Here is a 13716-nt window from a genome sequence, read left to right on the forward strand (position 1 = left end):
ATAATAAATGTGGAGGCAAGTGTGCAAGAGCAGTCCCTGAATGCTCGTCCCTTCTCATGGGCACTGGAGTCATCTAGAGGCCTTGGAAACGGGTGAGTGTGACAGCCCGAGTGCTGGTGTTAATGAGCCAAGGAAAAGCCAGCCACTGAAAACACACTGGCAACCCACCAAGAACTGTGCCATATAATAAAACTGTTTGAGAACCATTAATTTGGTGACTTTATTTTATATAAAAGTTACATTGGAATAAGAGGCTGAAAAGTCAAGTATACTTGATTTTCACATACTTGCCAAGTCTCACAGGATTCAACCACTTTGATAATTTTTTTAAATTAATGAACAGGATATACAGATTAAAAGCCTCACATTGAAGCCCAATACACATGTCCAACCCAGACAACAGATGTGCAAATGAATATGCAAAACAATCTCTGGAAACGCATCTTCTGTTTTGTCCCTCTGGCTGTCACACAGTCCATCCCCTGATAGCTCACACATGTCTGCGGTGACTTAGTCCATTTTAGAAACATCCTACAGCTTTGTTCAGGTGGCTGATTGTGTCTCAAGTAGGTCCCTTTAGTTTTGCATCAGCAGTGGTAGAAGCCCTGATTAGGATAGGGTACAGGTTAATTAAAAACAGAAACAAAACGGTTCACAAATGAACAGAAAGGCGTGAAGACCTGGAGGGTAACACCAACTCTTCTCAGCGTGGGAGGCAGGCGTGAGGGAGCCCCTCAGACTGTCACCAATGGCTTCCTCGTGAGTCCCGCAAAAACATGGACAGACCAGGCAAATTTAAGGCGAGTCCCCAAGGAGGGGAGCTGTTTGCTTTCTGGCATAATTTTAAGCTCTGCACCAAAGGTCCTATGTTATCACTTGTGACGTGAGTAGAGAAACAAACATAAATGATACCCCCCTTCCCCCCGCCCCCCCCCAAAAAAAAATCAAACAAGCTGTTGCCATCCTTAATATTCTCTACAAGTGAGGGATACGGAGTCTGGGGCTTGTTGCCTTGCAGTCCCCTCACCTCCTCAGTGGTGCCCAGAGGTCAGCACCTGCCTCCCCCTGTTTCATGGCTGCTATGTCTGCCCTTCCTCCCACCTACCCACCAAGCTGCAGGAGCCTCAGGGTGCACAAGGTGAAGGCCACCACGAGACTGCACTCTTCTCTCACTGAGGGGCCGTTCACACACCGCTCACTTGGCTGGGAACGAGAAAAGTCAGTTCCAAGGTCCTCACGCACTCAAGATTTTTTTTAAGATCAAATGAATACAGGAGGGCAACAAAGGACCACATAGGAATGATTGTTCTTTGGATCAAGATATTCTCCAGTTTGCAATACATTCATAGTGAACCCCACGGGAGGAGGGTCCCGGGGCAGCTCTCCCTCCCCGCTTCCCTGAAACGTCGGTTTCTAAAAAATAGCTTGTTTGCTGCACACAACCACTAAATGTTACATTGCCTAAACAACACTGTCGATTTTAAAACACATGTGCACATGTGCACGCAGACGCAGACACACACACACACACATGCACGCACGCACACAGACACGCACACACAAACTTGCTGCAGGGTCAAAGAATGCCTCTTCCAGGGCAGTGGGCGTACGTGTACCTGAAGCCGCCTTCACTGTTCAGTGCACAGATATTTTGCAAACTCAGTGCAAAGTGTCAGAGCGAATGGAGACCAAAATGTATTTCTCTGTAAACGCCCCTTCCTGACCGAGGGCGCGCACTAACGCATCACAGGGTCAACAGGAACTCCCTGAAACCACTCATCGGAGAATTCTCGTTCACTGGATTGACTTTTTTCCTTCATGATTGAAAAAAGCAGCTCGGTACACAGGATTTTGATAACCCATGTAATATCCCACACGACTCCTTAGAAAATGCAAAGCACTCTTAACAAAAATCCTAACTGTGCAGGAAGGTAATGACATTTGGCTTCTTCGTGTGGCCACATCCCTTTCGCTAGTTGTACAGGTGGAACACTGATGACAGCATCCAGCCTCCAGTTGCCAGTTTGGAAAGTCTGCACTCTGTGACTGTAAATGTATATAAAACGTTGCTTGCTGCAAGCAACTGGTCTGTGTAGGTTCCATTTGCCCTGTTGGTCACAGATGAGCTGTGGGTACCCTTCTCAGACACCAAATAAATAACTTCAAGTCCATTCACAAGTGCCAACATGAAGCAAGAGGCCTCAAACGGAGAACTCTGGGCCTCCTTTCCTGGGTCTCGTTGGCAGTCGCCTAAATCGGAAGCCGACAAAGGGGTTCATCCAGAGGAGAGAGGGGGGCCCCCCAAAGACGGACTTCATCCCTTCCCATCGGAGCCTCCGCTCCCAAGTCGGCTTCTCGCTTTTCAGCCTCTCGATTTCCTAGAAGCAGAAAGAAGAGCGAGTGGGTGACGGTGCGGAACCCCGACACATCCACGTGAGGCCAAGGGGTCAAGCCGGGGAAAACACCACCAAGCTGCAGAACCCCACTGCAGTGGCGAGCGAGGCGTTCGGGCGAAGTGTGGGCTCTCCTCCCGGTGCTGCCCCCGCGGCCTCCCCAAGCACAGCCAGGCCGTAGCCGTCGGGCCAGACCAACATCACACAGCCGGGCAGTGGCCACCAGCTAGGCGGGCAGCCGGCACAGTCACAGCAGGGCAGGAGGGAGCCGGTCCTCCAGGCCGGGGGCAGCCTTTAATTTATTTATTCCAAATAATGGTTGAGTGCCTGCTCTAGCCCTACAGTTCAAAGGCGTGAACGCAAAGGCAATCGATTCCTGGCCACTCACTCGGCTGCTCCGGGGGCTGGGTCTCCCAGAATCTGGGAACCTGCCTGGCTCTGTTGACTCTCGAATCACACTGATCCCTGAAATAACGCACTGTGCGTAATGACAGGAAGAACAAACACGGCGAAACTGTCGGAACTTATCAAAGCCGCCCAATTAACCTGCTGAGCTAACACACACGCACCTGCTGTTGACATTCGGTTTTCCCATCTACTCAAGCTTTCGCCAAATATTAAGCAAACACGGCCGAGAACAAAGCATACCGTTTCATCATTGCATATGGAGTGGATCTGGGTGCCAAACATAACTGCAGTGAAAGTGAAAAACAGGAGACCCTCAAGGCACAGGAAGATCAACAGGATTACAGTGATTGGAGGTGAAAAATCACTGCATTCTGCGAACAAGAGAAAGTGGGTTGTGACTGGACGTCAATGCATAACAAATCCCCCACACGCCAGGATGTCAGCCTGTTTAGCTCACAGAGGGACCCTCACAGTGACAGTCCCTGGGCCGGCTTCCGGGAAGAATGTGCTCATTCTGTAATGGGGACCTTCACTGTTCACCAAGGGGCGGGGGAGGTCGGCCTTCCCAAGTGAAATTTCCCACCACCATTTCCTGGTCAGCAGTTTGCAAAGATGCCGTACTACCTGAGGTTTCTATTAAGACTGTATCTGTGCACTAAAGTGCTGATTAAAATGCAACCAAAGCCAGAGAAGAAGAGAGGCATGTGTACCTACCCACGGGCAGTACACACGGGCCATTCCCCACCCGCCCCAGGGGCAGGACGAGTCTGTTGGACCCGACTGTATATCCAGGGCTGAACGCTTCACACCCACCTTCACTACGCTCACAGCGAGTCATGCAAGCCAGCTGACCAGAAAACACACACCAGGTCTGGTGGGAACAATATGAACTTCCATCCAGTTTCAAAATCAAAATACAAATGCGACTATTTAGTAGAAATTATTAATTGACTAAGGAAGAACAGTTACATGTTTGGCTTCGTTACACCAGCAAAAGGGCAGTGTTAAAATTTACCCACGTTCTTTTCTTAAAAAAAAAACACAAAAAACTAACTCCTAAAATAACTGCGAGGATTTCTTTCAAAACTGGAAAATCAGTTCTTCCTTTAAAGCTTTCCCCTCTTCACCCAGTAGCACGACTTCCAGGAATGATTACACACACAACCTGAGCTTACCAGTCCACTGCCCTCGGACGCAGGAAATGAACTGGAGCCCACAGAGAATCAGAGCATGGACTGAAGACAGAGCTATGTACATCTGGAACGAGGGAGAAACTGGTTACAACTGGTGAGCAATTACCTATTTCTAGGAGGAAAGGCTGCTTGATCTTATGTTTACTCCTCCATTTTATTCGTCAGTAAAAATGCTTAGGGAAGGAGTCAATCTTGGTAGCTGATGTCAGCCTGCCCAAGATCACACTGGACCAAGTAAAATAATTTCAGATAAAAATACACAGGAGGAAATAAGTTCTAACACACTGCAGGCAAGACCCTATTGAGAACTGCGATTCAAGGTATCTGTGAGAAATTAAATGGCAGTAAAACAGTGCAAGCAACATGTATGTATCTGTTGGACAACTTTTTTTTTTTTTTTTTTTTTAGCTGAGCCATCCTGCCACCTGTTGGCAGCTCACGGCTGCTCAGCTCGGGCTGACTCGAACCGCTGTTGCTCAGAGCTCNAGCTCACGGCTGCTCAGCTCGGGCTGACTCGAACCGCTGTTGCTCAGAGCTCAAACTCTTGAGCGAGCTCTTAACCAACTGAGCCACTCAGCCGGCCCTGGACAACTTCTTACCAATCACAGCACAGTATCGGAATTTGAATCCCGGAGGAAACGTTGCGGAGAAACTGGTCCGCTGTTAGGATAAATTTACTAGCTCCAGGCAAGAGTCTAGTTAAAGCATGGAAAACTCAATATTTAAGTCACTACGTAAATATTTCTACTCACAGTGAAGAGCACAAAAAATCTCTGATTCTTTTCTCCCACACAGTTATTCACCCACGGGCAGTGATGGTCCATTTTCCGAATGCATCTTTTGCAAATACTGAAAAAGACAGGTTTGCTTTTCAGTGTTCCCTGCTCTGAGGGCACACGAGCCCAGGCCACGGGTCCAGTCCACGGGAACTGTAATGCTGGTCAGGGGCTGCTGAGGGGGACACCCTGCCCCAGGGAAGGGGGCCGATACCTGCAGTGGTGCGCGCGCTCGGGCTTGATGCAGCAGCACTTGGGGCACTTGTAGATCACTTCTCCCGGCTTCAGCTGCAAACTCTCCATGTATTCCTTAGTAGCATTCCCTTTGGGTACTGCCCCCTACAGTGTAATAAGAATGGGTTTTTGAGTTTGGGGAGAAGGAAGGGTTAACAATAATCAACAAATGTAGGAATTAGTGTTAGGTTTTACATACCACAAAATATTGGTATTGCTGTAGTTGCCACTAAAGCCTAATTCATATGAAAAATAACTATGACTCAGGCAGGACCAGTTTTATTTTCCGTGAAAAATAACATGCATTAAAATGAACTCAAAATACATGTCTCATTAGCCTTCATACACTGGTAAGTCACCTGAGTTTTTTTGAGCTAGTGCAAGCTACACCAGAGGCAGGGTTTGTTGGTTAAGCCAACTCAAGGGCAGCTGCCTGTCCTGAAAGGGTGCCAGGACGTGCTGTCGGCCCCACTTCCCTATTACCCCGTTCTAATGGGCAGGGTTGGCCTGATAACACTGCCCACACAGCTTCCTATCAGCTGCCGCAGGGGCGCACTTACCAGAACAATCTCACAAAGGACGTGATCTCGTGTTTTCCTAACTAATGCATCTGTGTCTGCCAAACCTACTCAAGAGCACTCACACCGAAACCTGGAAAGTGTGGCCCCAGGACCCGACCCAACTCAGCGTCTGGCATGTGCTCAGGGACTGTAATAGTGCACTGCACATGCCCGAGTGCTGGGGGCACTGGAGACGGACGAGCAATGAGGAAGCAACGGGGAGACCAGTTGGAAAATCGAGCTGATGGCAAGAGGCAGGGCGTTGATGTCCTGGTGTCATACCCACAGAACCATGGAGGCAGGAGGCCAGATGCAGGGAAGTGAGGCCTGTGCAGTGGGCAGTGAGGGCCTGAGTGGGCCGCTATGGGGAAGGCCTTGACCTTCGGGCAGTGGAGAGACGTATGAAAAACATCTTTGGAAGGTGATTCTGGGCGCGGTGGTGCGGTGGACTAAGTGATCTGACTAGAGAGGATGGGGGGTGTTCTAAATGTCTCAACGTAGGGAACAAGGTCTCGATCCCGTTTCTTACCCCCTTGGAGCCTGTACTTCATGCAGAAACGCACGTTTCTGGAGAACGAGCCGCACTGAGCCACTGGGAATAGCAGGCCAGGGGTACAGTGCTGAAGCAGCACAGGAGATGGAAGGGCGGGAGCTAACGGCCCTGGAAGCCTGAGGAGGTAGCGGGTCAGGGGACAGCAAGGGACTCCGCTGACCAGCAGGAGCAGCGCTGGAGCTCTTTAAGGCCTGGGTGCACAGGCCGGACACTGCAGCCAGCTCCGAGCCTCTGCAGGGAGAGAGCTGACACACATTTGAAAAAGTTCTGCAGGCAAGTGTGCCGCAGTCTGGAGGCTGAGGACCATGGGTTCCAAGGCCCCCAGTGAGCCAGACACCCTTGAGCCCCATCACCAGCAGGAAGTAAGGCCTCCAGGAGGTGCCCTGTGGAAGTGGGGACAGGAAGGACTTCGGGCAAAATGTGAATGTTCCCTGCCCAACTCTCCACTAGAGCTGATTCCCTCCCAACAAGCATCCGTCAGTTTCATTGTCCCAGCATGGGGAAGCTGTTTTGGTCAAGGCCCTAGCGTTTTGTAACACTCAACGTGTCTCCTTAAAGAAGGTAAAAAAACGTTAAGGGTTTAAACTCCTGTGAAAATTTAGAATGTTGGGCACACCATTTTACTTAATTTACATACTGGAATTTGGAGCCTTTCATGTTGCCTCTACAAATGCAGTCTTTAACGCTGTTTCGGTTTTATAAAATACCACGATGTTGCATATACACTCCTGGTGACAGTTCAACGTCACACATTTCCATAATAAGAGGAAATGGACCAGATTTTAAATTCCACACACCTTAATTTTTGTGAGACACACATGTACTCTTCCATAATATAAAAAAAATAAAAATAAAAAAGTGATAGAATATCCTTCTGAAAGGCAGAACATCCTAACACTACCCACTGTTTTAGGAAATCGCTTATGACTTCTTTTACTGAAGAAAGCTGTGTATTTCCAAAGGGGCGCCACAAACAATTGTTAGGTGATAGTTAGTGACTATAGATCCACGCTGGAGTGTAAGGCATTTTCTGGTTCCAGGCACTCCTGCCTATGACCCTGGGCAGCCAATGAACCTCCTCACGGCCATGTCTCCTCAAGGCTTCAAGGTGGATTTCCCGGAGGCCCCGCAGTCCGTGACTTACACCTTGACTCTGCGTCTTTCGAGACATGCTCTCACAGACCAGGCACCAAGCAGGTCTGGCGCCCGTGCCCGGCTCGCACCACCGGAGCTGGCTCTGTTCGCAGTCCCCCTCCCTGCCCAGCACCAGGGTCCTTGCCAGGTCACAGCAGGAGGAGCGCCCGTGTCCTCCCCACCCGTCGGGGCCACTCTTCATTCCATCCAAAGAAACTTTCCAAACAGCTGAGGTACATGCCTCAAATTTGTATTTGAACCGTTTTCAGGGGATGTGTTTTCTAGAACGCACCGTGCGTGTTTCATGCCCATCTCCCTGAGACTGCGAGCCCGGCACCAGGCCACAGCCGTGCCTTTAGACTGCTTCCTGCCCGAACGGCCCCACCGCTCCCCTTTTGCACAAAGTTCTCCTAAAGGCTCTTTGATTTACTGCTGCCTCTTCTAGTGCCTAATCTCACACGCGGCCCTCATTCACCTCTAATCCACCAAGGAGAAGGAAACCAGACACCCAAGCTTAGGAAAAGTGCTGCCAACCCCGTCACACGTCCAGGGAAGTTACACTTTTCAAAGCACATTTTCTTTCTTTTTCTCATATAGTTCCTTCTCGACCCGCCCCCAAATTTCCTGTCATGCATGAGCCCTAGGACCTAACCAAGGGGAAGTGAAGCACAGGGCTTTCCCCTGGATCTCCCTACTAATTTACGGGAAACTCAGGGGGGATGAGGAACACGTTAAAATACGCACAGGGACATAAGCTGAAAATTCCAGAATGGGAGGAAAGCTACAAGACAAAAACTGTTTCTTCAATTTAAAAATCCCGAGAGAAAAAGAGAAAGGGGACCACAGAGATGAAAAGAGGTATGAGAGACATCAACCAGCCGCAAAGTACAGACCTTATTTGGATCCTCATTCAAACAAAGAAGAAGGTGAAAGACGCGAGGCAGCTGACAGGACCTGAACTCTGCCTGGACAGGGCGTAAGGAGTGAGGCCGCTGCCCCCGGGCCCATGGGCATCGCAGCTATGCTTTTACAAAGAAAAGCCCTTACTTTTTAAAGATACACATAAATATTTACGAATAAAGTTTTATAGTATCTGAGATTTACTTCCAAATACTCGGGGGGGGGGGCCAGGGGGCAGCTAAGTGAGGGTAGCCTGACACAAGACTGACCATGAGGTGATAACTGGGGTTCATGACACTGTTTTTTTCTCTACTTCTATATATGTTTGAGATGTAAGAATTTAACAAAAAGTGGGGGCTTTAGAGACAGACAAATCTTGTTTCAATCCCAGCTCTGTCTCTTTGCTAGCTGTGGGGTCTTGCTTTTGGATGTGGATTTACCACCCACCTCTTCCAGGTGCTGGAGGATTAATGAAAGAATGCCTTTGGCAGGGCGCCTGGAACAGGACCAGTGGCTCCTCAAAGGGGGCCCTTCACTGGATACTCAGCAAATATCTGCTGAGAAGGCTGATTAAAAAAAGAAAACAGGGTGAGGGGCTCTGGGTGAGGGTCTGTGGGCTCTGGGGGAGTGGGTGGCCCCTTTTCAATCACTCAGTGTCCCCTGACAGTTTTAAGTTCTCGGTGTGTTTCCGAATGTGAAACTGGTGCAAGTCTCATCTTCCAATAGTGTGGGGGGAGGAGGCTTGCTGCTTTATTATCAGATCTCTGCTCCCTCAAATGTCATGGACCCCATCTTCTTCCCTGCTCCTCATTCAAAGTACCAATGACATTTCTCAAGTAACAACCAAACCCAAAGCTAGCAAAGACTGACTTGGTCCTACTGGTTTAACAGAATGACATGAAGTCCCAGGGGGGTATCGGCCCCGCCCTGGGGGGGGGTGATGGTTCTAATTCAGCCCAGACTGTACCCTGAGATGGTAAAGCCGTGCTCTGTAGAGAGAAGAAAGCAAACTCCCTGTTGAGAGGACAAAGAGTGGACACCTGACCCTGCTGGGCCACGCAATCTCTTCTTTAGGAATGTGGGTTTGGAACTTAACGATCCCAATACTAGCTGGTCTGTGGGGCTACCCTTCTTCACTAGGCAGCAGGGAGAACAAGGATGCTGAGCAAGAGAGAATGCCCGAGGGACAGAGGAAGCCCGAGGGGCCTGTCCGTCTCTCTCCTCGGTCTACCTCTCTAACAGCATCCACATCCCAATTCTGCAGCCTTCTGGGGCTCTTGGCAGGATTTTTGCCCCTGGGTCCCTCAGTGGTTTCTGTAACTTGCCACCAGTGTCCTAATATGTGGCACGGCTGAAACAGTGACACCTAAATGGACAGAGGACTTGAATGGACGGTTGTCCAAAGACATAGGAATGGCCAAGAAGCACATGAAAAGATGCTCAGCATCGTGAGGGAAGTACAAATCAAAACCACAGTGAGGTACCACTTCACACCCATTAGGGTGCCTACGAGAAAAAACGATGAACAATAACGTGAGGATGTGGAGAAACTGGTCCCTCATGCATGGCTAGTGGGAATGTAAAGTGGTACAGCCGCTGCGGAAAACAGTCTGGCAGTTCCTTAAAAAGTTAAACGTAGAGTTGCCACGTGACCCAGGCATTCCACTCCTAGGTATCGATCTACCCAAGAGAAGTGAAACATATGTGTAGGTCTACACGAAAAACTGGTCCGCAAATGTTCATGGCAGCAATATCTGTAACAGCCCCAAATGGAAACAACCGAGATGTCCATCAACTGGTGATGTCCATGAACAAAATGGGGGTCTAACCATCCACTGGAATATTATTCAGCCATAAGAAGGAATGAGGTTCTGACACGTGCTACAACATGGATGTACCCTAAAACCTTATGCTCAGTGAAGAAAGCCAGATATAAAAGGCCACATATTGTATGATTCCGTTTATATGAACAGTCCAGAACAGGCAAATCCACAGAGACAGAAAGTAGATTAGTGGTTGCCTAGGGCTGGGAGAAATGGAGGACTGGAAGTGATGGCTAAGGGGTGGCATAAAACGTCTAAACTTGATTGTAGTGATGGTTGCACAACTCTGTGACTACACTAAAAATCAGTGGGCTACTCGCATACACTTTCAAAGGATGAATTCTGTGGTGTATGAATTAAGTTTCAATTGAAAAACTCTGATCTCTGAACTCAAGATCTCAGCCTTCTCCTCTGCCTGGGTCCTGGTCCCTTCTCAGTGCTCCCGTGTGATACTTTCTGCCGCGAGGCAGCAAGCAAAATGAACCGCCCACCAGGAACAGAGGCAGCGCCCCGCACACACCTCATCATCACCACCTCATCTTCCCCAGCTCTTGGGGCTTAGAGTTTAGAGGCCTTTTCCCAGCAGAGGAGAGGGTGTGGAGACAGGCGCTGGACTGCCAAGGAGTGAGGGACAACTATGCTTGGTAGAAGCAACACACACACTCTGATGAGGAACCTCAGCCTGGTCACATTCCAAACTGGGGGCCGTTGGATGGAGGTGGTCCCAGCACCAAAATGCCTACAATGGATGGACTCGGCCTCGTTTTCAACATCCAGGAAATGGTCAACACTAACAGAGCTTTTCCTACCGTGAATATTTGAGTAGAAATCGTTAATCTTGGCCCTATCCCTGTAACTGCCCAACCTGTGACCTGAGTACCTGATGTGTGGGTTTCTGCTGCGGCAAGGAGAGGGGACAGAGGGACACAGGGGACAGGAGTAGGGTTTGGTTCCCAGAGCGGGGCTTGGCTGCGTGAAAGGAAAGGAGAAGAGAGTCCTTTAAGAGTCTCTGAAGGACATCAGATTGGGCGAAATCAGGTGAGGCTATGAAACTATGGGCAGACTTGGCTTCAAATTTGTCCCCTAAGTGCTGCTCCCACCTGCCCACCTGGCTGGATCTCTCAAACGGTCCTTGGCCTAAGACCTCTACTAGATGCCTAGAGATCATAGCCAACCTTTAGTCCAAAGAAGCTAAATTATTTGGCTATGGTCAAAAGGCAACTGACAAGAGTAGTACAGCGGTTAAATCTAGATCCCAGGTTTCTCAGCTTTCAGTCTATTCTTTAGAGAAACAAAATATTTAAACTAGGAGGGATTTTAGAAATTAGTACAATCTCTTCATTTGAATAAACAGCCCATTGGGGATATTTTTCATTAACATACCGTGATAACTGCGTTTATTTGAGTGATGCTTATTGTCCAGTTAAGACGTAAACAATGCTACGAGCCCACATCCGGGAATTAATAAAAACCTGAGGTTAGAGGAGCAAGAGGCCCCTCGCCACACGGTCTGTGATGTCACACTAGACCAGACATGAGAGAAAGCTCCAGCGAGACAGCGAGTACTCACGGGGTCGGTGAGCATGGTTCTCAGGTGAGAAGACAGGGCGAGCACCGCTAAGCAGTTAAAAATGACCCCGTTGACCACAGAGTACCAGAAGTCTTTGGAAGGCAGCAGCATGACAAACGTCACCACAAAGTCCGCATAGACGACCAGGAGCCACGTCATGACGGCGCAGATCATGCCGCAGCCGTCGCGGATGAACCAGACCCTGTCTGCCACGTCAGCCTCGGAGGAAGAGGAGGACGAGGAGTCGTAACTGTCATTTTCAGTCAGGAGCGGATGGTGTTCGACATCGCGGAGCCGGTGTCCTGAGGACGGCATGATGTCCCCGACGCACCCTACAGGGGGATGGGACACAGAGCAGATGAGGCAACCAAGGAGCACGCCGTCGCCCAGGGCTAGCTACGCCACTCATGGACAAAGATAATGAAAAGAACAAGCCAGATGCAGAATCACAGACCCCAAGTGCCCAAGCCACCGTGGACATGAAGCTTTACCACTGCTGCCGTCCACTGTCCATGCCACCAAGCCCCGTGTGGCCTGATCTGCCTGTGGAGGTTCTCAGTTCACCTGACAGCTCTCCCCCAGAGAGACCACCAGCACGGTGCAACAGCAACGGAAACAAGACTGTTGCTCTACTCATGTGTAGGCTGGCCCACCAGCCACTGAGCTCATAGTTCTTACCCGGGTTTTCTCAATGTGCTTCTCAGTCTCCCTCATTTTAACTCTGATAACATGTGATCATTTTTTTGATGCAGTCTCCCATTTTTGTCTCTATCTTCTTCAACTCTATACTGTTTCTAGAATGCCCTTCCGCTCTATTTTAATCTTCTAAAGTTTCCTTCACCCACCCATTAATCCATTCTTTTCACACCTTTGCTGTATTTCCCAAAGTCACTGATACCTGGCACAATATAATAGGGTGGCATGAAATGAAAGAGAAACTTGCACTTTTCCTAGTAACTTGTTTTGCTGCTTCTTTAAACATAGGACCATCTCTTATCGGTGTTTGATATAAGAGTACTAATACTCGTGATAAATAAAGACAAGGGAAATTAAGTCAGAGATCATTTGGCCTCAGTGTTTGTACAAGGGATAGAAAAACACTGACAGTGCTTTATCAAATGACCCGGGTGCTTTCTCAGCGCAGGCATGCTGCTTGTCTTTCAAACAAGAACAGAGTCAGAGACCCTCCCCAGTGTAAAGGAGCAGGAGTGATGAAAACGACTGCTCTTGGAATCTGGGCATTACTTTTTCTCTTAAATGCAACTGGAGTGTAGTAATTACAAAAACATTTAATGAATGAATGAACCTCCTGATGAGAGTTCATTCTACAAATATTTTGCAGAATTCCCTCTCAATTTAAAAATATGGACTGGCACAAGTGAGAAAAGGAATTGTTCCTCACGGTCAGTAAAATACCCCTGTGCTCTTAGATCAGACAAAACCAGCTTTAAAATTTTTTAAGTGAAATAGAAGAAACAAAGACAAGAATTCGGGGACGCCTTAACCAGTCATTCTTTCAGCTAGCACTGGCTGAATCCTACGTCACCCAGATTTGTCTGCCCCCCTTCCTCTGCAAACACCTCTACCATCCTCTCTAACCCCACTCACCCCAGAGCATCTAATATTTCTCTCTTCCAAGCAAGTCATCCCCAAAAAGCAGTTCTCCTTCCTCTGAGGAACACTTTGGAAAGGGTCTCTGAACATCAGACATGACTACCTGGAGAGGACGGTGCAAACTGGTTCTGCCGACACCACCGTAAAGCCTGATTCTGTCAGGGGCCGAGACTGTATCTGGAAGCTTCTCTACTTCCCTTGAACTATCAGGCACACTCATCAGTTCTACGTGCAGTGTAGTTACCACTTTCTACCATACGAAAGCTTCTGTGTCTCCCTCCCTGACTGCCAGCCCCCCAGTAGGAGGGTCTCTCCCTGTGCTTCCTGTCTGTCTGCCTGCTGTTGGCAAGTGCCTGTGTTTACAGGCAGGCGCAACAAATTGGCACCTCTCTCAGATTCGAACAGTTTCCTAGTGATTTCCATAAGCGTTTCTTTTTTTGTTTTTAAAGATTTTTTTATTGGAGAGTTGGGGAGGGGAGCAGTGTTGGGGAATTGGGGAAGGGGAACATTTGTGTTTTTCCAGGACCCATCAGCTCCAAGTCAAGTTGTTGTCCTTCA

General features: G+C 48.9%; 1 protein-coding gene across 4 annotated transcripts in view; it reads right to left on the reverse strand.

Moving 5' to 3' along the window:
* Nucleotides 1-201: 201 nt before the first annotated feature.
* The window catches only part of ZDHHC7 (zDHHC palmitoyltransferase 7), a 29730-nt gene continuing 16215 nt past the window's right edge, over nucleotides 202-13716 (reverse strand). For all 4 annotated transcript variants that reach the window (XM_019635207.1, XM_019635208.1, XM_019635210.1 and 1 more), the window contains 6 exons: nucleotides 11545-11876; nucleotides 4985-5109; nucleotides 4747-4843; nucleotides 3977-4058; nucleotides 3042-3172; nucleotides 202-2378 (listed from right to left, as the gene is read on the reverse strand). In XM_019635207.1, coding sequence (XP_019490752.1) covers nucleotides 2202-2378; nucleotides 3042-3172; nucleotides 3977-4058; nucleotides 4747-4843; nucleotides 4985-5109; nucleotides 11545-11859 — 927 coding nt within the window. In that variant the 5' untranslated portion in view covers nucleotides 11860-11876 and the 3' untranslated portion in view covers nucleotides 202-2201. The remainder of the gene's footprint in view (nucleotides 2379-3041; nucleotides 3173-3976; nucleotides 4059-4746; nucleotides 4844-4984; nucleotides 5110-11544; nucleotides 11877-13716) is intronic.

This window comes from Hipposideros armiger, unplaced genomic scaffold (assembly GCF_001890085.2).
Source record: "Hipposideros armiger isolate ML-2016 unplaced genomic scaffold, ASM189008v1 scaffold_19, whole genome shotgun sequence".
Taxonomy (NCBI): Eukaryota; Metazoa; Chordata; class Mammalia; order Chiroptera; family Hipposideridae; genus Hipposideros; species Hipposideros armiger.